Raw genomic sequence first — 25,492 nt, 5'->3', positions numbered from 1 at the left:
GATGTTCTCGTACCTCTTAATCTCAGATTTTAAAGACTTTTTGAGGATTTCGAAGAGACAGTTTTCAGTTTCTTTGGCTGAAAGTCCGCCTTCCTTTTTCCTGCTCCCTGGTGAAGAGTGAGCAGTCAGTCGCTGGTACGGAAACGTGAGGTTTCACATGACAGTGTTTTGGGGAGGGTTTGTTGAATTTACGTGATCGCATGCCAAACGTTAGTTAGAAATAGCAGGGCTTGAGTATGAAGTGTGATGGTTTTGTAACATACAGCTCTCAACAAGAGATTCCTTTAAAGCACGTGTTGCTCAGGAATAAACACCACGAGCCTGTGCCTGGGGTTTCATGCCACCTTATCTGCCCTGGGTGCTGCAAAGGAGGCACTACGGAAAGGGCAGCTTGTGTGTGTTTATGTTTGCCTTTAAAGATGCACAAATGCAGATAGCTCTGTATCTGGTAGCAACTGAGGAAAATAAGCCTTAAATTTAGGCTGGGAGGTGGGGAGAAGATGATGTAGGTATAAAATCCAAGGTTGAATGCTTTCCTTGAGAAAATTAGATTCAAATCAAGGGTGTATTGTAGTGGCAGTGTGTGCATTTTAGCACAGAGCAAGGCTTTTGCCCTGGATGGGGAGAACTTGTTTCACAAGTGGCTGTAAATATAGCTACAACTTAAATATTTCCACGGTTAGGTGGCTGATGGATTAAGTTTTCTGAAGTGAACTTCAACAAAGACTTCTTATAGATGAAGCAGGGTCTAGTTTTGCAGATCTGGGGCCTTTTTTTGGCAAGCAAACCTAATGTTGCTTGAACAAGCAGACATTTGGTTTTAAATGCTGCTTTAAACATAGAAGAAGAGTTGTAATACTAAGAAGTGAACTAATCAAGAACTCGTTTATTTTTTGGCAGGTACAACTGAAAGCTGAATCTGTGATGCACCCATGAGTGAGTAGGGCTGCTTGGGCACATCAATGGCCTCTGTGCCAATAGTTCCAGACTCTTACAACCATGTGTTGGCAGAGTTTGAGTGTTTGGATCCATTGCTTTCTGCCCTCAGGCTGGATTCTAGTCGTCTGAAGGTGAGTTTGTGGTGGTGTTGGGGTTTGGTTTAGTTCAGATAGTGACCTTATATGGTTTATTAGCTGATTAAACCACAGGACTCACCTTGTTGGGTTTGGGAGTGTGCATGCTGGCTCATGGGGACAAACACTTTGGGAAGAAGAGGTCTTGAAGACAAAGGATCCTGTTACACTGTATGTGTGTTTTCTTGATGCAGCTGTGGGGTAAATAAAGCAGCCTGACATGGTTGCTGTGCTGTCCTGCTTGCTCCAGACACTGACAGCTGCCAGTGTTTCAGGAGTGGCACACAGAGATGATGAACAGTGAAGCCTTGAAGAAAAGGATGCTTCACACTGCCACAGATGCTGTTGTTAGTACTTGCTAGCAGTCATCTAATGCCATCTAATTATGATCTTTATTCCTTCAGTGCACTTGTATAGACGTGTCAAAGCGATGGCTAGCTCTGGGCAGTTCAGGAGGAGGACTGAACCTTATACAGAAAGATGGCTGGAAGCAGAGACTCTTTCTCACCCATAAGGTAAGGATAAAATACTCTATACAGAAGTTTCCAGGGGAAAAGGGTCTGGGAAAGAGACAGTACATCAAGTTCATTTTCATTAAGAGTCAAGAGGCATTTTCAGTTTGCTGAGTGGTCCAAATGAGGTGAAGTTTTGGAGTGCTCAGCTTAAAAAAGGTTGTGATGCTGCAGTGCCATCCCCAAGAGTGTGATGTAACAGATTTCATGAGAGGTGAAAGAAATTACTTGAGAGGGTCAGACCTTTGGTTTTTCAAATTCTCACTTTTAACAGCAGCAGCAAAGTCCCCTGAATACTTAAGAATTAGAAGAAAACTTTGAATATGAAAGCAGAGCAGCCTGCATGTAGGTAGCTACCAATGTTTGGATGTCCAAACTGTGATCTATTTGGTTAAACAAAGAGAAGATAGGCTGGCTCGCTCTTGCTGAAGCAGGTCGTGAGAGAGGGATTGCTGTTTCTACAGCCAGATGCTGTCCCCTGGGGGCCACTGCTGTTCCCCCTGTAACATGAATGCAGCTGTTTCCTTTAAGGTTGGGAAGATCTGACTTAGTCCTGGCAAAACAGCTTCCATAGGGCTGAGGAGAAGGGACTGGCTGCTGTGCTTTTCAAATCAGAAAATGAACTTCAATGGCTTTTTTCTCTTGATGCTGTCAGCTGCATCTTTTTAGAGCACAATGTTTGCAAACAACAAAAAAACCTGCCCAAACCCACATCACAACAAGGTGGTGGCAGCTGTGGTGGTGACATGAATCTGGTTTATGTCTTAAAAGTAGGAGTTATGTAGTGCTAAAGGCAGTGCAAGAGAAGCTTTTCCCTGCACTTACTCCCATGCTTGCTTTCAGGAAGGTGCCATTTCCCGGGTTGCCTGTTGTTTGCACGACGAAGACTACGTTGCTGTTGCCACCAGGTGAGCAATGTACTTGCTAATCTGAATGCTGGAGAAGTATTTTTACAGTAGCTTCTAAGATTCAGGCCTCAACATCTGCTGAGCACTGGGAAGAGTGCAGGGAATTAACTGGTAGAGGCCCCTGCAGAGTCGTTCTCTGTACACACAGTGTGCTTAACTTTCCCCCCCTTCCTGGAATAATTGTTCCAGAATAAGTATTTCCATAACAGAACATCTGTGGGAGAGCTAATGCATGTGAAGGTAGCATGATAAATGTCTCTCTGAGGCCTTTCAGCATCAGAAGCAATTCCTTCATTAAGTTGGTTGTTACTGTCACTTAGATTGCTTAAAATCCATTTGCATGCTTATTTGTTTCCCCACATCCTGACTTGGAAGCGCACAGCCAGCTCGGAGATGTACTGCTTTGCTTAGGTTTTCTTTGTTTCTTTGTGTGGTGGTTTGAAAGGAAAGGCTCTGCTTTCCCTCCCCCACTGAGAAAGAGACCACGGCTAAACCCAGTCGGAGAAATGAGAGTATATTTTACAAGGAAACAGATTCTATGTAACACAACAAATACAGGTATTTTACAGTATATACAGGAATATACAGCCAATGAACTCAACCAGAAACCAGACCCCCCACAGAGGGGCTTCCCCCTGTGCCCCCTTCACCCCCCTACCTCCCTTCTCCCCCAAAGAGGTAGAAGAAGAGACGAGGACAGTTAACAGGGCAGGAAAGGAATAAAGGCCTTGCACAGGGAGTTAGTATCTTATCTTAGTTGGCCAGAATCCCAGAAGCAGATCCAGCCGAGAGGGACAGCGAAGGAAGGAAGACTGAGAGAAAGTTCCCAACTCCCCTGGGTCCAATCTCTCCTCCCACAATCCTACCAATGAAATTCGTTTAGAAAACCAAAATATTTTACAAACATTTAGCCAGTGTGCCCCTTCCTTAAAGGCACAGCGTCAAACGGCCACACTTTGGAATCTTTTTTGTCATGGATAAAACATCAGGAGCCTTCTCCTCAAACTGTACTTTCTGTTTTGAACTGTTGTAGCTCAGGTCTTGTGGTGGTCTGGGAGCTGAACCAGGAGCGTCGCGGGAAGCCAGAACGCATTTATGTTTCCTCTGAGCACAAGGGCAGGAAAGTCACAGCTCTCTGTTGGGACACAGCTGCCCTGCGTGTTTTTGTAGGAGATCATGTGGGAAAAGTGTCAGCCATCAAGATTAACACATCAAAACAAGGCAAGGTAAAATGTCACACACTGTGTTTGAGACGAAGAGGGTCACAGGGGCTGATAGGTGGAATCTTTTTGTCTATTTTAGTGAAGCAGAGCAGAAGATGACTTGTCAGCTGGTGGAGTTTTGGTGGCTTTGACTGTTGGGATGAAGAACTAGGCTCTTGAAGTGGCAATAGAAATCCTTACCTGTGAATGTCCCTCACCTCCTTTTCTAGCTGTTTTAGTAATGCAACATAAAATCACTTTCAAATGTACAGAATTAAAACCTGGCTGAGCTTCCTCCTCTTGAAACTTACAACTATCCAAGTCTATGGTCTTGGTGTTTCTGAGCTTATTGGATTCCTTAGGTTCCAGCTACAGCTTCAGCTGTGTGTTTTAGTCACACAGGATCATAGGATGTCAGGGGTTGGAAGGGACCCAAGGAGATCATTGAGTCCAACCCCCCTGCCAGACCATGCAATCTAGCTCAGGTCACAGGGGAACACATCCAGACAGGCCTTGAAAGTCTCCATAGAAGGAGACTCCACAGCCTCTCTTGAGGAGCCTGTTCCAGTGCTCTGTGACCCTTACAGTAAAAAAGTTCCCCCTTGTGTTGAGGTGGAACCTCCTGTGCTGCAGCTTACATCCATTGCTCCTTGTCCTGTCTCAGGGAGCAAGTGAGCACAGCTTGAGAAAGGGCAGCCCCAGACTCTGATTTTGCTTAGCTCTGTCTGGATACTCTCATTCTTACAGCTGTAGATGGGTTGAAATAAATGGTAGGTAGACTTCCAGGTCCTTTCTAGTCCTCATGAATGGTTTTGACAGAAAATTGATTTAAAAGAGGCAAGCAACTACATGTAAGGCAATAAAAAAACAGTAGTGGAAAGAGAGGGGGGAAAGGTGAGAAGGGCAAGCCCAGGGAATGTGTCTGCTCATGCCATGAATCTCTCATGTAGTGCACTTTGGCACATTCCTGACAAAGAAGACAGGTTTGAGCTGTCAAAAATGGTGACTATCTGCTAGAAAACTTGAGTGCAGTTCCTTGTAGCTTCTGGTGGGTAAGAAGCCTGTGACTTTGTTTTGCCCCTCATGCCAACTGAGACACTTGTATAATAAATAGCATTTGGGTAGCTTGCTGCAGGGTAGTAGGGAAAGTAAGGTTATGTAAAGCACCTAAATGCAATTTAAGTGTTGGTTTGTGTTTAATCAAGTAACCTCTCAAGTTTGTTCTTATCAAACTGTTCACTGCCTGCAAGTATCTGTGGGAAGGGCTGAGAGAATTGATTAAAAGCACAAAGCTTACAGAAGCAAGAATGAAGCCCCTCTTCATGTTACAGCAAGCACACTCTTCATAAAAAAATGGCAGAATGCTACAGGGACAATATCTTTGTTGTTGCCTTAAGCCTTCAATAATGATTTTGGGAATGGAAAGATTCAGACTTTTATGCCTTTCCAGAGCAAGGCTCCAATGCTTAAAGGGGAGGAGAAAGGAACTGCTCTGTCTTAAACTCTGAATTCGTAGCATTACATGAATCTTTCCTGCATTTTGCAGTTTTAGCTTAATGCAGTAGACCTTACTGAACTGAGTATGTTTTCTTTCTTTCTCTTTTTGCCCCCCTGCCTGTAGGCTGCTGCTACTTTTGTGATGTTTCCTGTTCAGATTATAACCACTGTGGATTCTCGGGTTGTTCAGCTTGATTATTTGGATGGAAGGCTGCTCATATCTTCACTTACACGCACCTACCTGTGTGATACTGAGAGGCAAGTTCTGGTTTACTTGTCAGATATTGGCCTTTGCAGAGTCACACAGTTTCTGAAGTGATCTCTGGAGATCATCTAGTCCAGTTTTCCTCCTCAAAGCAGAGTCGCAGCGGATTGTTCAGGGTGGTGTCCATTTAGGCTTTGAGCTGCTCCAAGGATGGAGAGGATCTCATCAATGTGTATAAATATCTGAGGGGTGGGTGTCAAGTGGAGGGGGCCAAGCTCTTTTGGGTGGTGCACAGTAATAAGACAGGAAACAACAGGTTCAAGCTTGAACATAGAAAATTTCACCTCAGCATGAGAAGAAAGCTTCTTTATAGTGAGAGTGATGGAGCCCTGGAGCAGGCTGCCCAGAGAGGTTGTGGAGTCTCCTTCTCTGGAGACTTTCAAAACCCACCTGGACGCATTCCTGTGTGGACTACCCTAAGTGATCCTGCTTTGGCATGGGGGGTTAGACCTGATGATCTCTTCAGGTCCCTTCCAACTTGTAATACACTGTGATACTGTGATACAAGCTCTTTGGGCAGCCTTTGGTGGTGCTTCACCACCCCCACAACAGCAAAACTTTTTCTTAACACTGAAGTAGGATTTCCTGTATTTCCATTTGTGCCCACTGCCTCTTGTCCTTTCCTTGGGCACCACTGCCATTGCCAGTAGACTGACTCCTTTCTTTACTCTGATCAGGTATTTACATGTGGGGTCAGATGAGTTCCTCCCTGAGCCACTTCTTACAGGATAAGTGCTGCAAACCCTTAGTTGTCCTTGTGGCCTGTTTCTGGACTGGCTGTAGTATGTCCCTGTCTCTCATGCTCAGGACTGGACCCAGTACTCCAGATGTCTCACTAGTGCTGAGAAGAGAGGAAAGATAATCTCATTTGAGTTTCTTGCAGCACTTCCCAGTGTAGCCCAGGAGGCTGTTGATTGCCTTTGCCAAAAGGGCACAGGCTGGCTCATGGTCAGCTTGTTGTTCACCAGCACTCCCAGGCCCTTTCTGGGCTTTCCAGTCAGTTGGCTGTACTGGTGCCTGGGATTGTTCCTACTCCAGTTAAGAGCTTTGCATTTTTCTATCTTATCTATCCATCTCATACTTAGTTTGTGAAGATTTGAGCAGGAGCAGTGTCAAAAGCCTTGCTGAAGTCAAGATAAACCTCTGCTGCTCTTTGCTGTCAAATCATTCTCTTGGTGGGGGAGCTATTAACAGCATTTCCCTTCATAAATCCATGCTGACTATTCAGGATCATCATCTTCCCTTTCATGCCATGGGAAATGGCTTGTGGGAGCATTTGCATCATCTTCCCATCACCAGGTTGACCAACTGGTTCTGCAGGAAAGGGGAAAAAATCAAACCTTCACGCTCTGAGCACTGATTTACATCTGAGAAACATTTCTACTCTGCCTTTCATAAACTTCATACAGGCTTTAGAATAGTCAGTATAGATTGTTGGGGTTCTTTTGTTAAAGCACCATAACTAGCACTTAATGCTTTCATTTTTCAAGGGAAAACATAACATCAGAGCCATTATTAATGCTGCCTTCAGAAGTATGCTGTGGTTTGTTGGGGGGTTTTTTAATTCTTCTGTTGTTGTCTTTTTTCCCCCACTAGAGAGAAGTTCTGGAAAATTGGTAACAAAGAGAGAGATGGAGAATTTGGAGCCTGTTTCTTCCCTGTTGGAAAAAACAGTGGGAATCAGCAGCCACTGATATACTGTGCTCGGCCTGGCTCAAGGATGTGGGAGGTGAACTTTGATGGGGAAGTGCAAAGCACTCATCAGTTCAAGCAGCTGCTCTCAGCACCACCTCTCCCTGTTGTTACTCTCAGGTAGAGGCATGAGTGATAAACTTGCTTGGGGCTTCTAGGCTGGCTAAAAATTGCTGCATTCATGTTGAGGAGATGAATTAAGTTCCTTGTACAGCCAGGTGTTAATCCTAGTTGTCATCTTAATAACAGAAGCCAGTAGTTATCAAAAATGCCAAAGCCTTGATTGTCTCTGTGGCTGCCACAGTGAATGCTGCTGCCAGCAGACTGTGTGTATTTAAGCCAGCCTTTGTGTTTGCAGAATTAAGAATATTGAGGAAGTGGTACTGCTGTGGTTATGCTTGTAACAGGTCATCATTTTCCTTCACAGACTGGATCCTCATTACACTACCTCCAGCTCTTCCCCCCAGTCTTTATCTTTCCCCAAGCTGCTGTGTTTGACGTGAGTATCATAGAATCAATAAGGTTGGAAAAGACCTCAGAGATCATCAAGCCCAACCTGTCACCCAACACCTCATGACTACTAAACCATGGCACCAAGTGCCACATCCAATCCCTTCTTGAGCACCTCCAGGAGTGGTGACTCCACCACCTCCCTGGGCAGCACATTCCAATGGCTAACAACTCTCTCTGGGAAGAACTTTCTCCTTACCTCCAGCCTAAACTTCCCCTGGCACAGCTTGAGACTGTGTCCTCTTGTTCTGGTGCTGGTTGCCTGGGAGAAGAGACCAACCCCCTCCTGGCTACAGCCACCTTTCAGGTAGTTGTAGACAGCAATAAGGTCTCCCTTGAGCCTCCTCTTCTCCAGCCTAAACAACCCCAGCTCCCTCAGCCTCTCCTCACAGGGCTGTGCTCGAGGCCTCTCCCCAGCCTTGTTGCCCTTCTCTGGACATGTTCAAGAGTCTCAATGTCCTTCTTACATTGAGGGGCCCAGAACTGGATACAGGACTCAAAGTGTGGCCTAACCAGTGCTGAGTCCAGGGGCACAATGACTTCCCTGCTCCTGCTGGCCCCACCATTCCTGGTGCAGCATTCTGTCAGCATAGCATCTTGTTGATAAAGTAGACTTTAAAAACACAGAAGTTACATGTTTTTCTGATGTACATTACCAGCTTCATTGTTTTGCATAAAAATTCTCCTAATTCCACCCTAAGCAACTGTCTCACTCTTCACTTGCTGTACTTAAGCCATCCCTGCATGTTTTACAGTGACTACAGTGACAATTGTTTTACTCTTAACCTCTGCTTTACTTGCAGTGAGCACTGTGTGATGACCTGGACAGAAAAAGGAATTTATATTTTTCTTCCCCAAAGTGTTCAAGTCTTACTCTGGAGTGAAGTAAAAGGTGAAGAATCTTTGCTTTGTAATATTGCCTGTTAGCTTTGTCACTTCTGAAGCCCTTGCCTAATGTGGAGCCTTTTCAAGCTCAGTTTCTGCTGCTGGATTGCAGGGTAGGATTAGAAAATATTTTCCTTATCCTCTGTCAGGTTTATCCTTGGATGTTAATCATAGAATGGTTTGGGTTGGAAGGGACCTCCAAAAGTCATCTAATCCAGCTCCCCCTGCAGGGAGCAGGGACATCCTCTACTAGGATCAGGTTGCTCAGAGCCTTGTCTAGCCTGACCTTGAGTATCTCCTGGGGCAACCTGTTGCAGTGTTCCACCACACTCATGGTGCAAAACTTGTTCCTCACATCCAATCTTAAATCTACTCTAATTTAAAACCATTGCCCTTTGCCCTATCACTACAGGCCTTTGTAAGCAGTCCCTCTCCAGCCTTCATGTAGGCCCCCTTCAGATACTGGGAGGTCACTATTGGGTCTCCCTGGAGAGACTTCACTTTTCCAGACTGAGCAACCCCAGCTCCCTCAGCCTGTCCTTGTAGCAGAGGTGCTCCAGCCCCCCAGTTACCTTTGTGGCCCTGCTTTGGACCCACTCCAAGCCTGTCCTTCCTGTGTTACCTAAGCAGAAGAATGAACCCTCAAAACTTGCCTTGTGTGTTTATAGGCATAGTCCCATTCCCAGTCCCTTTTTCCCTCTCCTTCTCTCCCTGCCTTGTGGTATACTTTCCACTGCCTTTGTCACAGAGTGTTTGCATACAGCATTAACTGTTTCATTTGCAAACTGCTGGAAGGTCAAAGACTTTTCCTCTTAGCAGATGTTTCCCTTCTCTTTCAAAGCTCAGAGCGATGTACTTCTCATCTTTATCACATCTCCATTCAGTGGAACAGGAAGCTTTTTGGTAACTGTAGTGTACTTTCTAGAAATGCAACTCTGGAAAGTTTTGATGCTTTTAACTGTGCTTTATAGCTGTTAGATGCCAGCCTGGGACTCGTTAGACCTTGTTTTCCTCCTGCCACTTCTGCTACGGCGCCTTAGGCTTTCGCAGTCAGATGGGAAGTATGCTTTCACTTTCTTTCAGGGACAGAAAGGAATGCTGACTAACAAATGCAGTCCTTCAGCTATTTCTGTGCATCTGGTTTTGCAGATATTCAGGATATTGCAGTTTACAAGAATGAGCTGTTCTGTCTGCACACAAATGGCAAAGTCGTGCACCTCTCCCTTCTGCTGGTAGACCGCTGCGTAGAGCGTCTGATGAGAAGAGGGTACTGGACCCTTGCTGCCAGGGTCTCTTGTCTCTTCCAAAATTCAGTTATTTCCTGCAGAGTAAGTAAATCCCTCTTTCTAAACAGGCAATGCAACTCCACATTGCTTTAGAATCATAGAATGGTCTGGGTTGGACCTCTGAAGGTCATCTAGCCCAGTCCCCCTGCAGTCAGTGGGAGCATCCTCAACTAGATCAGGTTGCCCAGACCCCAGTTGAGCCTCACTTTGAATATCTCCAGGGATGGGGCCCCAGCCACCTCCCAGGGTGGTCCTCCTCTTCCATCAAGTTCCATAGATGTCCCAGTTTGAAGGCAGATCCTCTCTTGCCTCCCACTGGGGCAGAAAGGAAAAATGAGACTCACACAAATGGATTGCAGAAGTGATGGAAAGTTTAAATGGAAAAGCAGTGAAGTGTTTTACAGAAGCTACAAGCACAGTGACAGGAAGGATTCCAAAGCATACAGAGTCCCTTACAGCACACCCAGAAAGCCTCCCAACATTTCCCTTCTACCTATCTGAGGGTACACCCAAAACCCCCAGGGCTTTCTTCCCCGCCCTGCTCCACTGTTAGGCTAATCTCAGCTGGCCAGATCTGAGATTGCCTTTCCCCCTTCTCCTCCTGGCATTAGGCCTAGCCAGGCCCAAGAGGCCTTGAGATAACTCCCCTTCCATTACCAGATAGGGAGCATCTCCCACAGGAGCAGCAAAGGAAGAAAGGGGAAGTGTGAGACCTTGCTGATAGATTGAGGACATTATGGGAATGAAATATTCAGCTTCCTGTGTCCACCCACTGGGCTGGACACCCAGGGCACCAGAGGTGCTCCTTGTGTGGCAGCAGCAGGAAGCACCCAGCCCAAACTGCCAGGATAGGTTTCTGAGATTCATGTTCATGTGTTTTTCAAAGCTCTAACCATCATGCTTTTAGGGTGAAAACTGGCCTGCAGGTATGGTACCTCTTGCTTTTCACATGCATTGGACATAATAATAATGCTTCTGTTGCACTGTGTACTTTCAGGCAAGGAAAAATTTGCCTCTAGACAAGCTGGAGCATTTGAAGTCTCAGCTGGATGCCTCAACCCAACAAGATCTCATTATGCAGCTGGAAGAGCTCATTTCAAAGCTGGAACCTCTAGATTCTGCATGCAGCAGTAGAAGGAGCAGTATTTCATCTCATGTAGGTGTAGTGGTGGTGCATCCAGATTTCCTTCCAGATTTTTATGCCTTAAAGTAGCCTCATTGCCCACCTTGAAAATGAGGTGGGGTGGAGACCCATTGCATGCATTGTTTAACCTCTTGTGCCTCTACTTTTTCTCCTGTATTGCTTTGTGGCTGATGGCTGAAATGAGAGCAAAGATTGATACAGAGAAGGCTTTCTCTGCAGCTGAGTTTAGTGTCTGAATGTGACTCAGTAAAGGTCATCTTGATTGCGACTCTGGTTTTAAGTGGTGAAAACTGAACATCTGAATGCTCAGAACTGTCCTAGCCCTGTTGAAAAGAAAATCTGTGCAATTCTCTCACGCCAGGATGCTTAAGCAGAAAGCTCTAAGGGGAAGAGAAAAAATGAAGTATATTTCTCGTGTTCTCTTACACATACATCTGCTTGGTGTTTTCTTGGCTTCCCAGCCCCTTTTCAAGAAAGGGGAAATACTTCATAGTTACTTTAATACCAGTTCATAGAATGGCTGGGGTTGGAAGGGACCTTAAATACTATCTAGTTCCAACCCCCCTGCCATGGGCAGGGATGCCTCCCACTAGACCAGCTTGCTCAAAGCCTCATCCAGCCTGGCCTTAAACACCTTCAGGGATGAGGTGTCCACAGCTTCTCTGGGCAACCTCTTCCAGTGTCTCACCACCCTCAGTGTAAAGAACTTTATCCTAGTGTCCAATCTAAATCTACCCTGCTCTAGTTTAAAACCATTGCCCTTTGTTCTGTCACTGCAGGCTGTCCCTGTCCAGCTTTCCTGTAGCCCACCTCAGTTGCTGCTTTTACTTCAACATTGTTTACTTTTTGGTGTTTAAACTTTACTTCTAAATGGAAGTTCCACTTGTGGCAGACAAGTTTTCATTAGCAGATATGGAAACTGCATAATCTGACCATGAGCAAAAGAATGTGCCTTGGAACTAAACAGTTCTGCAGGGTCTGTGATTGTGCTAGCAGGATGTGGTTAATCAGGACACAGCTATGAAGGTACAAAGGGGTGAAGTGACACTCTCAGGTGCAGGACTAAAGCAGAGATGGTTTTTGTCTTGTGCTAAGCACACCAGTTGTGCCACAGGCTGCTTTCCTGAAAGCAATTGCAGCATTCACATCTCTGAAGTCCCTGGGCTGCAGCTCACTGCCATCCGTGTCCCGTTCTGGGTACGTCCACAACATGCAGTCCCACAGGGCTTTCCCAGACTGTGAATTAGGAGGTGCTGTGAAGTGATTTGTATGACTGGTTGGTTGAGTTCACTGCAGGAAGTTTAAGAAGGAGAGGGACAACTTGCACAACCTCTAAATCCTCTCCCTTGTCTGACAGGAAAGCTTCAGTGTCTTGGACTCCGGGATATATCGTGTTATCAGTCGGAGAGGCAGTCAGTCAGATGAAGACTCGTGTTCTCTCCACAGTCAAACATTCTCAGAGGATGAGAGGCTTAAAGAATTTCCTGCACACCAGGAAGATGAACAAGTAGAACTTGGTAATGTTTCTTAATGAAGAGTTGTGATTTGAGTACAGTTTTTAATTGATTCTACAGGCATGTGATTGGGTAGGCTCTGTGCTCTGATAGTTCACTAGCTGGCTCTCCAGGGTGGAATCCTCTGGTGGCTATCCAGGGTGGAATCCTCTGGTGGCTCTCCAGGGTAGAATCCTCTAATGTGATCAATGGAAACAGTCACTCCACCTTCCAGTCAAACTCCTCCTTGAAATATTGGGGTGAGTGATGGCCCCACAGAAATCCAAGCTTAAAAGCACCCAAAACTCAGAACAAAAGGCCCAGAGGGCTTTTGCCAAGGTAGAACTTCACTGAGGTTGTTTTCCTGCCCTTCATGTGCAGTTCAGCATTAATGCCAAGATTCTCTCAGCTGACTATGAGCATGTTCATTGAGCTTCAAGTGAGGTTTGGTTTTGTCCAGTAATATTTGTTCCAGGAGAGGATTTCTTAATCTTGGCTCTGGCTTTATAGTTTGTTAGGGAGAACAGTAGGCTTGCAATGTGTTCTTAACTTTCTCACAGGGTTAGCATAGGGATGATAGAGTTGTTAATGACTAACATCTAGACCAGCCAGGGAGCTTTTGTTTGTTTTCTTAGCAAATATCTGTCTCTGGACAAAAGCTAGAGTGAGACAGTAATGGGTCTTGTTCTCTGCTCTGGGAGAGGGATGCAGAAACTTTAGTTCCAGGTATGGTAGAGAGGCTTTCCAGTGAGCTGCTTATGCAGAGGGTAGGAGTTGAGGTTGGAGAGACTTTGGATGCTTTGTTGGGGGAAATGACAGTGAGGAGTAAGAGCACAGAAGTTGGCTTTAACAGCTCTGATTGTCAGTAGTCTTCTCCTGCTGGCTGAGCTACCTGCTTGTTGTAGCAGTTGTATTTGCATGTCCCTCCACCTACATCCAGCTCTTGAGGATGTTTACAAGTGCCTCTTTACTGCCCTTTTAAAAGTGAGAAAACTTGGGAAGTGTATCATCAGAGCTCTAAAATGGAGAGATGTAGTTTGAGAACCTAAGGAGGTAGAAAAGCTCCATCTGCTCAGCAGGAGACAGCAAACTTGCTGCTGATTGCTTCAAAGTAGGGAAGTTCCAGATGCTTCTTGAAGCACATGTGCTGGGTCTGGCATTTAGGAGAAATGGACTTAGTGTTTCCCTGCTCACGCTTACGTAAGAAGTTGTAAGCTTTGAGGTTTCTGATCTACATAACAAACAAAAGGAGCCTCATTTCCAGGCAATCATAAATCACTTGTGGCCTTTAGGCACTATCCAGAAAGGCTGTGGGTTCTGATGGTGCAATTTCTGCAGCAGCAGCATCTTCTCCTCTCAACAGTGCTGGCTGTTGCAAAGTGCAGTCTCATCTTTACTTAAAAAGGATCTTTTTCTCCTTGCTTTCATCACTTAAAGATACAGTGTGTGTTTGTGCCAGGAAAAGGAGTCATCAAAACACATTCTGGATGCTGTTAAGGGTATAAGAGTGAGGAGGAAATGGGGAGTCCCTCTTGCCAGGGAGGGGGAAATGGGGAGTCCCTCTTGCCTTTGATTGTTATCAAAAGCCAGGGAGCTATGGGCTCAATTATTAAGTCCATTCAAATAAAATAAAGGTGATTTATAGCTTAACCATGGCTTGCATGTCTCTGTGTGTTCCTGCACTGTGAACTGATGTATGCCACAAGGATTCATTTTCCCAGGTGTTTAGATAACTCTCAGTGAGTTAGATCAAGGTTTTGTCCCTTAAATGGACTGGGAGTCTGCTTTTTAAAGGTAGTTGTCATTCAGTTGTTGAGCCTCATTTGCCTTGTTCATGAAAGCTTGCTCAGAGTGATTGTGGATGCCCCCTCCCTGGAGGTGTTTTAAGGCCAGATTGGATGAAACCTTGGGCAGCCAAGAGCCAAAAGACTATGAGCAAAGGAGACTTAGTAGGTTCAAAGTCAGCACTAAAACAGCCCTGGGAAGCAAGGAGCACTCTGGATCCCCACGTCCTTGAGTGTTAAGTAGGAGAATATCCCATGCAGGTTATCCATTAATGCCTCAGTGACTTGCAGTTGGTTTCATTGTTCCATTATTGTTTTTGCCAGGCCCCTGTTTCATGACTCTTTCTTTCACTTCCATTTGTTAGAGCCCGTTTCTCATGCATCTGTGACGGTTGAGGCTGACCGGAATGAGACATTCCTCCCATTCAGTATTCCTTTGCCATTTCGTTCCCCATCTCCTCTCGTCTCTCTTCAAGCTGTCAAAGAAAGGTAAAGCATTGCAGCAGGTTCACTCATCCATTACATCTTTTCCCCCTTTTTCTGTCCTCTGTGTTTGTAGCATTGTCTGGTTTAGGTCATACTCTGTTCTCCCCCCAAAAAAATCCAACCCGGCTGAACTGAAGTGCTGCAGATGCAGGTGGGTTTGCTAGGCCATGGAAAGCTTCCCTCTTGACTCTGAGGAAGGTGCAGAGAGCTGCTGCTAACTTCAGTGGAGCCAAGATTTCAGCCTCAGTTTTTAAACAGCTAAGAATGTTCACTGTTACCCTTTGGAGTATGGTTGTGGCTTGTGTTCAGAGCAAACTCACTGAATATGGTTTTGGGGTTTTGCTTTTGTGATACTTGGATGAGTAAGGGCAGCTTTCCTGTGGTGCCTGGGGACAAACATTAAAATCATAGAATCAGTAAGGTTGGAAAAGACCTCAGAGATCATCAAGTCCAACCTGTTACCTAACACCTCATGACTACTGAACCATGGCTGCAAGTGCCACATCCAATCCTTTTTTGAACACCTCCAGGGATGGTGACTCCACCACCTCCCTGGGCAGCACATTCCAGTGGCCATCACTCTCTCTGTGAAGAACTTTCTCTTCACCTCCAGCCTAAACTTCCCCTGGTACAGCTTGAGACTGTGTCCTCTTGTTCTGGTGCTGGTTGCCTGATAGAGACCAACCCCCACCTGTCTACAACCTCCTTTCAGGTAGTTGTAGACAATAAGGTCTCCCCTGAGCCTTCTCTTCTCCAGGCTAAACACCCCCAGCTCCCTCAGCCTCTCCTCATAGGGCTTCTGCTCCAGACCCCTCCCCAGCCTTGTTGCCCTTCTCTGGACACGTTCAAGTGTCTCAATGTCCTTCTTACCTTGAGGGGCCTGATCTGGACACAGTACTCAAAGTGTGGCCTAACCAGTGCTGAGTCCAGGGTCATTTCTGTTCTCATCCTGTTCTCAAGAGTTCTCCAGGCTGTAAAGTTATTTTCTGCAGTCGTGGTTGGAATGGAAAGAGCAATGCTCAAGCTGTTTGGGCTGGAACTTCCTGTTTCAAATGTCTGAACTTCCCACTCCCAGTGTCTCCAGCTTTGTGCGCAAAACCACCGAGAAGATCGAGAAGATCAGCACGCTCCATATGAGCCCTGATACCAGAGGGAGGCAAGAAGCAAAGGCTGAGGAGCAGCTGCAGGAGCTGGCTGTTCATCTGGCAGCATCTCCCCAGGAAGAGAAAGTGTGAGTAGAGAATCCTGTTTTCCTAGCAGTGGCATTTACTGGATTGTAATGGTTTGAATCAAAGCCAACCAGCGGGGTTGGCCTCTCTGGTTTCCCAACAGAAGTGAGGGGAAAGTGACACACAGGAACCTGGGATAGAGAGAGGGGGAGAGAGGGAGACAGGAACCTGGGATGGAGGGAGAGGGGGAGAGAGTGAGACAGGAACCTGGGATGGAGGGAGAGGGGGAGAGAGTGAGACAGGAACCTGGGATTGAGGGAGAGGGGGAGAGAGGGAGACAGGAACCTGGGATTGAGGGAGTGGGGGAGAGAGTGAGACAGGAACCTGGGAGAGGGGGGGAGGGAGACAGGAACCTGGGATTGAGGGAGAGGGGGAGAGAGTGAGACAGGAACCTGGGATTGAGGGAGAGGGGGAGAGAGTGAGACAGGAACCTGGGATAGCTGCCTTACCCTGCTTGCAGAAACAAGTGAGCCAAAAGCCCAAACCCCAGCAAGCAGAAGCAAGTGAGCCAAAAGCCCAAGCCAGAAAACTGTTCCCCCCATTCATCCATCCTTGCTCTTGAGCTTTTCCTTCCTTCTCTAGACATGAAAGCCTTGTATTGTTTTTCATAAAGGAATTCCTGTTGGTTTCCTCAAATTTGAGGAAATCCTCACTTAAATGATTAAAAAGGTAAGGCTGAAATGACTGTGTGGGGTTGTTTTTTTTCTCCCTAGTCTAGAACCACAGAGCTGCCAGCTTGCAGAGGAGGACCCTCTGAGAGATCTCAAGGCTGCAACAGCAGAGGCTGTGTAAGTGGGGAACCTTTTTGGTGTGGAGGCATATTTGGTTGGGTAGAATAAGGATTCTTTGCATTTTGTTTTATTAATTACATGTGTGTAAGGGTCATGCTCTAAACTTCTGTTAACATGCTCTGGAAGGATCCAGGCTGGTTAATTGTTTCCCCTGTTTGAAACCAAGTCCAACCCACTGAAAGCTTATTTGGGTGCCTCAGTGTTATCCTCTTGTCCTAAGTACAAAGGTGTTTTTAAAAATCAAGCAAAGAAAAGCAAAACAAAGCCCCCTAAAGCCAGCAAAAGCAGACAAACCCCAAACCACCTCACAAATGGAAACCCATTTTGGAAGAAGTCTTGGGAACCTCAGAGTACTAATATCAATTGTTGATAGTCTAAGTAGCCTAAGTGCTGGTTGGTGCACTCACAGGATGTTAGGGGTTGGAAGGGACCTCTGGAGGTCTTCAGGTCCAACCCCCCTGCCAGAACAGGAGCATAGAATCCAGTGCAGGTTGCACAGGAACACATCCAGACAGGGCTTGAGAGTCTCCAGAGAAGGAGATTCCACAACCTCTCTGGGGAGCCTGTTCCAGTGCTCTGTGACCCTTACAGTACAGAAGTTCTTCCTCACGTGCAGTGGAGCTTCCTGTGCTGTAGTTTACATCCATTGCTCCTTGTTCTATCACAGGGTGCAAAGAGCAGAGGCTTCCCTTTCCTTCCTGACACCCAGCTCTCAGATATTTATAAACATTTATTAAGTCCCTTCTCAGTCTTCTCTTCTTCAGACTAAACAGCCCCAGGTCTCAGCCAACCCTGGGTTAAGATCAGGAGCACACTTTGAGTTACTGAAAACATCAAATGCTTCACTTGTGGCGTCTCAGAACTGTCAAGCAACCTGTGAAACTTCTTGTTTTTATGCTGCAGAGCCAAACTCCAGGATCCCCTGGTTTTGCTGGAACCAGAGTGTCTGAGAAGGGTTTTACAGGAATGGCTTGTCTATCTAGAAGAAAGGTTTGGCAGCAAAGAGCATTCTGCTTCCTCTGTTAAGACAATCAAGTCTGCTTGTGTTGAAGACCAGAGGGCAGTCCTGGATCAGCTGGATCTAGCTGATGGAGAACCAGGAGACAAAGAACAGAGCAACACCTTGGAACACTGCACTGCAAAAGAAAATACTGATGGAAACTGTGTAAGCAACACCATGTGTGAAGAGAGTGCTGACTTGAAGGGCCCTTTGGAGCAGTGCTTTCAGGTGTCTGCTCCCTGTGTCATTGCACCAGACGTGCAGAAGGATCTGACCGAGTTGGCCACGCTGTGTTTCGAGCTGCGAGTGTTTGCTGGGCAGAGCTCTGAGGGATGTCTGCCACTGGCTTCTTGGTCGACCTTGGCTTGCAGGTTTATGCAAAGCTACTTCTTTCTTTTGGATTTAAAAAGGCTGAAGCAGTGCATTATAACCCTGTACACAGCCAGCCCTGAGGTGTGGGAAACGTACGTCGCAGGATTGAAAGGTAACTCGGGGAAGCTTTTATTGCCAACAAACTGAGAGCAAGACAGAAGAGAGAACAGCTTGAGGTTCCCATTTGTGTCTGCAGATGTAGTGTGGGAGAGGGAGAATGGTTGGTGGGGGGGAGTTTTCATTCCATTTTGGGGTGGGTGGGTTGGTTGCCTTTCCCCCCAAAGGCTAACTTAGAAAAGCCTGCTGGCTCCCTGCAGAGTCTCTTCCTCCCTTCTCTCCACTTTGCAGTTCTGAGCTTGTTGATGGCACACTGTAGCTATTACAGAGCACAGCTATTTAAGACAAACATATGTGCTTCAAAGAAAAAAAGGCATCTTGGAGTAGAACCTCCAGAGAAGCAGAGGCCTTCAGTATTCATGCTGGAAATGGAAGTTGTGACTTGTAGAGAAATGTGGTTCATGTGGAACAAGGCTGAATAGAGTAGATGGTTCCATGCAGATGAGTGGCTTGTGATCACTTCAGACTCCCTTTTCCCACAGAAAACCTTTCTAGTCTTTTGGAGGCCCCTTTAGCCTGAACCAGAGCTTCCTGATGACACTGGGAAACAGAACCTCATCTGTTCTCAGTATTCAGCTTCTGCTTTATGCATTTCTTTTGAGTGAATTAGTCTCACCACTGGTTTGGCACCAGTGGAGTAGTCAAACAACACAATCTTCCTTTGAGGGTTGGTGTATGGTGTTAGGGCTTTGGGGAATCTGTTCACTGGTTGCATTCTGAGAGCCTCAGAAGTGTCTGCAGTGGTGGGGCTGCACTTGTGCCTGTGGGTTGATACCCACAGGATTGAGGCTGGTGTTGAATTCTGCATCCTGGGAAGTCAACATTCAGGCTGAAGCTTTTATTGGCAGGAGCCAGTTGTAATCTATGGAAACTGCTGCAGATCTGCCTTATGTTCAGCCAGCCATCTAGCCTGCAGTGGCTGTCCTTTTGGTTTTCTCCCTGAGAGAGGAACTGCCTCCTCAGCAGTTAATATATCAAGAACACTACTCCATGCCTAAATTGTATCAGTTCAGAACTGTTGGAAGTGCAGGTCAGTGATGTTGCTTCCTATGAAATGAACAAGTGGGATCTCTTCCCTTGTCCTTGCTCTTAGCTGGAGAGTTTCAAGCAAGTAGTGCTAAGTTTTTCTCCTTAGGCTTAACAACAGCTTTAAGTAAAGAAAATAAACATTGCCCCTGTCTTACTCACTTGGGCACTGATCCATTGCAGAACTCACTTCTCACAGTCCAGTGGCTTTAGCAATGGAAAATGAAGATATGCTGAAAATCCTGAAACAGCTGCATGACCTGGGGCCTTGGGATGACAGCCCACTGTTACTGGTACATGCCCAAAGGTTTGTAGCCAAGTCCTTTTCCTCTTCTCCTTGTTACTAACTTGCTAGCAGCAATTGGTTCACTTAACATTTCATGAACTTTCTTGGGATGCTTTTAAGGAGGTCACCTTTCAGAAGCATCTTGAACTTGCAAGAGAGCTTGGAACAGTGATCATTTTGCTCTTTGGTACTGAATCATAGAACTGTTAGTGTTGGAAGGGACCTCAAAGATCACCCAGTTCCAACCCCCCCTGCCATGGGCAGGGACACTTCACACTACAGCAGGTTGCTCACAGCCACCTCCAGCCTGGCTTTCAAAACCTGCAGGGATGAGGCTTCCACCACCTCCCTGGGCAACCTGTTCCAGTGTCTCACCACCCACATGGGGAAGAACTTCTTCCTAACATCCAATCTGCATCTACTCCCTTCCACTTTTGTTCCATTCCCCCCTAGCCCTATCACTGCATAGCTTTTATCTTCTCTCTCCAGGCTTTATGAAAGATTTGGGGAAACAGCTCTTCGGCCCTTGATCAAGTTCTACCCCTCCATTTTGCCTTCTGATATCAAACAGCTTTGCAGGAATGATCCAGCTCACTTTTTAGCCTATTTAGATAGTCTGGTGAAATCCAAGCCAGAGGATAAAAGGTAAGAGGAATACAGGATCTCTTTCACCTGCCTGCTGTCTTCGTGTAGCTGCAGTTTCTGGCTTGGGCTTTTGGGGGCGCTTTGTACTGCTGCTCAGTAAGCTAAAGAAGAGAACAGAATTAACCAGGTTGGAAGAGACCTTTGAGATCATCGAGTCCAACCTATCACCCAACACTATCAATCAACTGAACCATGGCACCAAGCACCCCATCCAGTCTCTTCCTAAACAGCTCCAGGGATGGGGACTCCACCACCTCCCTGGACAGCCCATTCCAATGGCCAATCTCTCTTGCTGGGAAGAACTTCTTCCTAACATCCAGCCTAAACCTCCCCTGGCACAGCTTGAGACTGTGTCCTCTTGCCTGGGAGAAGAGCCCAACCCCCACCTGCCTACAACCTCCCTTCAAGTAGTTGTAGACAGCAATAAGGTCTCCCCTGAGCCTCCTCTTCTCCAGGCTAAGCAGCCCCCTGTATCTATCTGCTTGGTGGTTCTTTAGCATTAGATTCCAGTTCCTTTTCCCAAGCCTGTATACTTAGGTTGGCTTTTAAAGCAAGACAACCCCCCTGAGGGAACCCAGCCTGCAAACTTCCTGCTTTGCAGTGCTCCTCTCAGTTTCTAGAGACAGAGATCGTTCTAGGCTTTTCCAGATTTAGTTTTACATCCTTCCTCCCCCCACCATGATCTTTCCAATTCCATGTCTGGCATGTTTAAAGCTGGTAAGTGGCTGCTTTTTTTCCACCTCTCTTCTTTTTTCCTAGGTCATCTCTCCTTAGATCTCTTCTCCAGCCTGAATCTGTCCGACTGGAGTGGCTGTGCTTGGCAGTTTCTCACGATGCACCACAAAGAGCCAATACTGTGGATGCAGAGGGGAATCCCAGGTAAAGCAGAGTTCCCCCAGGGGCCTGAGTGCAACAAAAAGCTTTAATAGCTCTGCAGGCTTTTGGCTTAGACTTTGGATGTCACTGAACCCTTAGAGCATTTTTGCACGTGGAAGAATTGAGGAACTTTGTGTGTGACACTTTGCAGACTGCTCTGCTGGGGTGGCTCAGTCTTGCATTCATTTTGCTTCTCATGTTCTGGAGAAAACCATGAACATCTCAAAACTGAATCTCTCCTCTTCTAGGCCACGAGCACATTTGTTTACCTGGGGCTACAGCCAGCTCATCCTGCTGCTGATTAAACTCCCAGCTGACTTTGTTACAAAAGAGAGGATGGCTGACATCTGCAAATCACATGGGTAAGAGGAGAACTTGGTAGCTCTTGCTATGTGGCTGGCTGCTATTCTGAACCCCCAAAAGGTGCAAATGAAAACAACCTGAATGCTCCTTACTTGGACAGGTTTTGTTTTAAAACCCTTCCTGTTTGGGGAAATCATATCCTGGGCTACATTGAGAGGAAGTGTGGCCAGCAGGGCAAGAGAGGTGATTCTGCTGCTTTTATACTCAGCTTTTGTGAGACCTCACCTGGAATGCTGCATCCAGTTCTGGTGTCCCCATCGTGAGAAGGACACAGAGCTGTTGGAGCAAGTCCAGAGGAGGGCCACAAAGATAATCCAAGGGCTGGAGCACCTCTGCTCTGAGGGTAGGCTGGGGAAGCTGGGGTTCTTCAGCCTGGAGAAGAGAAGACTGTGGGGGGACCTTAGAGTTGCCTTCCAATACCTGAAGGAGGTATTGGAAGGAGGGCTGGAGGGGGACTTCCCATAAGGGTGTTTAGAGACAGGACAAGGGGAAATGGTTTTAAGCTGAGGGAGAGCAGGTTTAGACTGGATCTTAGGAAGAAGTTCTTCAGTATGAGGGTGGTGAGACTCTGGAGTAGGCTCCCTGGAGAGCTTGTGGGTGCCTCCTCCCTGGGGGTGTTGAAGGCCTTGAGCAGTTGAATCTAGTTGAGAGCCATCCCAGCCCATGGTGGGGAGATTGGAGTAGATTATATCTAAGGTCCCTTCCAGACTAAGCCATTCTATGATTCTGTGAACATTGAGTGTCCAATTTAATGTGCCAAATACCTCTTTTGGTTAAGGGGCATTCCCTGTGTCCCCACTCTGTAGTGATTTCTGGCATGCAGAAAGCTCAGTGGCCTCTGTCTTCACTGCTACTGAAATGAGCACTTAATAACTGCTGACTTTGAGTTTAGACTGAGTGTGTGATCCCTGGAAACCTTTGCTCTCTTGTTCAAGATTTTGGCCTGGATACCTTTTTCTCTGCCTGGAGCTGGATAGAAGAACAGAAGCCTTTACTCATATTGCTCATTTGGATGATTTGAGCCTGTTGAATGGAGAAGATGGTTAGTGAGTCTTAATCTGTGTAACCATACTTCTATAATGTAGGAACTGCCTTTACTGTGTCCTGCTTTGTCCAGAGCTGAGTTGAGCTTTTGGGCAGCACTGTGTAGTGCAGCATATTTGAAACACATCAGTGGGTGTTGACACTTTTGTGTCTTCACATTTGTGCTCTGTGTGGAGTCAGTTGTGCCAGAAAATGCTTGATGTTCTCTACATGCTTGAACATTTCCTCAGTGGGGAGATGAAGGTGAATTTGGTGTTCTAGCTAGAGCAGTAGCTATCCTCCTTGCACAGCACTACTCCCTGCCAGCACACATCCACAGGTAGGACAAGCGGAGTGTTGTCTCCCATGGCAGAACACAGAAGATAATTCCCAGTAGCCCTAAGATGGACAGGAACAATTCTTTGTCTCTGGACTTAATCCAAAGCCTTACATACACCAGGGGAGGTTTAGGCTGGGTGTTAGGAAAAAAATTGTCATAGAAAGAGTGATTGGCCATGGGAATGTGCTGCCCAGGGAGGTGGTGGAGTCACCATCACTGGGAGTGTTTAAACCCAGACTGGAGGGGGTACTTGGTGCCATGGCTTAGTTGATTGGATGGTGTTAGATAACAGGTTGGACTTGATGATCTTGGAGGTCTTTTCCAACCTGGTTAATTCTGTGATACTGAACTGCTGTGGAACTTTGTGCATAATCCACCACTGAATCTTGCCCCTGGGGCAGTACTCTTCTGGGCACCATCTGCTCGCTGGTAGCTCTCGAGCTTGAAAACAGCAGGCTTAAAATAGTCCTTGCTCTACACAGAGTGTAACAAACTCCTTTTACATCTAGGTTCCCTCCCAGAGACCACAGAAGAATGGAAGCTGCTTCTGCATCTAGCACAGAATCACAGCACAGCTTCCCACCACCAGGGCCCTCAGAACGGGACCGCTGTCAGCAACGGCAGCCCGGCCTGCCCGGACTGCATCACTGTGGAGAACGTAGCCCTGCTGCTGGCGAAGGCCATCGGCCCAAATCGTGCCTTGCCTCTCTTGCAGGAGTGTGGCTTGACACTGGAGCTGTCTGAGAGGTTTGCTGGTGTCTGTGAGATACTGAGAATTGCTGAGAAAAGGCAGAGGTAAGATGCAGCAGCAGCGGCAGACCCACGCTGCGCCTTTTGGACCTCCTTGGTGGTTTTGAGCTTGCTTTGCAGTTAACAGCAGATCAAGCACTGGATGTTTTTACCTCTCCTTGCAAACTCAGCTGACAGCTTTTGTTATTTAAGAGCTATGGGTTATGCAATATGGGCTGTTAAAACTGGGAAAGGAGGAAACAGGAAATCAGACATTGAAGATGTACTTGAAAGAGAGGAGTCCTGCACAGACTCTGATCTCCCCTGTCCCTTCAGCCTGGAGAAGAGTGGGCTCTGGGGAGACCTGTTAGCAGCCTTCCAGTACCTGAAGGGGGCTGCAGGAAGGATGGGGAGAGACTGTTTACAAAGGCCTGTGGTGACAGGGTGGGGGGCAATGGCTTCAAACTAGAGAAGGGCAGATTTAGATTGGATAGCAGGAAGTAGTTCTTCACTATGAGGGTGGTGGAACACTGGAACAGGTTGCCCAGGGAGGTGGTTGAGGCTCCTTCCCTGGAGGCATTCAAGGTAAGGCTCAACAAGGCCCTGGGCAGCTTGATCTATTTGGGGATGTCCCTGCTGACTGCAGGGGGGTTCAGACTGGATGAGCTTTGGAGGTCCCTTCTGGCTTGGACCATTCTGTGATTCCAGACAAGGTCTGCACTGGGATGTCCCAATGTTAATTCTGAAATGCAATCACATTCTGGACAAACTTTTCTTTAGGAAGCCACCACCCTCAGTTGTTCTCTCTGTTAGCTGCTTTTTTCCACTCTTTGACCTTTTTTTTTCCCCCCTCTCTTCTTTGTTTCAATTGCAGAGCACTGATTCAGACCATGTTGGAAAGGTGTGACAGGTTTTTGTGGTCTCAGCAAGCATAGAAGACAACTTGGAAGACTCTGGGAATGTTGGGTTGTGTGGTGGGTTTTTTAATGATTGTATATTAAAGTGCCTCTTAAGAAATGAACTCCTGTCTAAATGGTCACTTGCACTGAGTCCTCCTTCCTCTGGCAGGTGTCTGCTGAGGAAAGCATTTATATCTTTCCCCAGCATCCTTGCAGCTAAGCTGAGGAAGTGGGGTCTGGATGATCAGGTACTGAGTTGGGCAGGAAACAGCTGAAAGAAAGAAGTCTGACAGTCCAGGTGGAGGCCTTTAGCTAGTGCAGTACCACAGGGGTCAGTACTGGGATCAGTACTCTTCAATATACTCATCAACAATGTGGATGAGGGAGCAGAGAGCATTGTCAGCAGCTTTGCTGATAACACCAAACTGAGGGGAGGGGCTGGCACCTGAAGGCTGTGCTGCCCTAGAGCCTGGACAGGCTCAAGAACTAGAATGAAATCCAGCAGGGACAAGTCTTGCATCTGGGAAAGAACAAATCCATGGACTAACCCCACCCTGGCCCTGGGTAATCTGGTCCAGGGCTTGACAACCCTTTAGGACATGAGGAACAATCTCAGCCTAGTGCAACTTCAGGCACTTTCCTCTTGTCCTCTCACTTGTTCCTTGGGAGAGCAGCCTGACCCCTTTCACCCCCCCCCCCAGCTCTCTCCAGCCTCCTCTCAAGGAGGGGCAGAGAGCCAGAAGGTCTCCCCTCAGCCTCTTTTTCCCCAGGCTCAACCACCTCAGGTCCCTCACCTGCTCCTCACAGAACTTGTGCTCCAAGTCCTTCAAGCAAGAGGCTAAAAGCCTCCATGGAACTCATTTGTGCTTTGGTGTACATGCAGACCCCAGCAGCCATGCTCTCTCTCTTGGGTTTACCTGGCATAAGGACAGGGAGGTAGAGGTTGGCTTGCAAGGGCAAGGCAGGATTATTTGTGGGTTTGCTTCTCTAGCTTGTTGCAATCCTCTGCTGAGGAAGTGAGGGAAACTTCAGTGACACAAACTCCTGCTGCTGACTCCC

At 46.9% G+C, this 25,492-nt stretch overlaps 1 protein-coding gene across 1 annotated transcript; it reads left to right on the top strand.

Annotated features, from left to right (window-relative positions):
• The first annotated feature begins 902 nt into the window (after positions 1-902).
• On the top strand, positions 903-24,503 carry HPS5 (HPS5 biogenesis of lysosomal organelles complex 2 subunit 2). Its single transcript, XM_054171821.1, has 22 exons — positions 903-1,070; positions 1,478-1,588; positions 2,429-2,493; positions 3,527-3,719; positions 5,317-5,450; positions 7,054-7,269; positions 7,577-7,648; positions 8,463-8,551; positions 9,694-9,872; positions 10,828-10,986; positions 12,332-12,491; positions 14,617-14,740; positions 15,813-15,968; positions 16,680-16,754; positions 17,661-18,241; positions 19,456-19,579; positions 20,048-20,203; positions 20,963-21,082; positions 21,328-21,441; positions 22,378-22,484; positions 23,315-23,600; positions 24,409-24,503. The coding sequence occupies exons 1-22, from the start codon at positions 963-965 to the stop codon at positions 24,467-24,469; spliced, it is 3,390 nt and encodes a 1,129-aa protein (XP_054027796.1). The 5' UTR covers positions 903-962; the 3' UTR covers positions 24,470-24,503.
• The last annotated feature ends 989 nt before the right edge of the window (positions 24,504-25,492 follow it).

The sequence above is a fragment of the Dryobates pubescens genome, chromosome 22 (assembly GCF_014839835.1).
Source record: "Dryobates pubescens isolate bDryPub1 chromosome 22, bDryPub1.pri, whole genome shotgun sequence".
Lineage (NCBI taxonomy): Eukaryota > Metazoa > Chordata > Aves > Piciformes > Picidae > Dryobates > Dryobates pubescens.
This window is presented reverse-complemented; position numbering and strand designations above follow the sequence as displayed.

What these genes read in the sequence shown, in the direction of transcription:
- HPS5 (XM_054171821.1), top strand. Translation starts at nt 963, where the DNA reads ATGGCCTCTGTGCCAATAGTTCCAGACTCTTACAACCATGTGTTGGCA. An exon ending in TCTCCCCAGGAAGAGAAAGT is followed by an intron (nt 15,969 to 16,679) that starts GTGAGTAGAGAA and finishes TTTTCTCCCTAG; the next exon opens with TCTAGAACCACAGAGCTGCC. An exon ending in GTACGTCGCAGGATTGAAAG is followed by an intron (nt 18,242 to 19,455) that starts GTAACTCGGGGA and finishes GATCCATTGCAG; the next exon opens with AACTCACTTCTCACAGTCCA.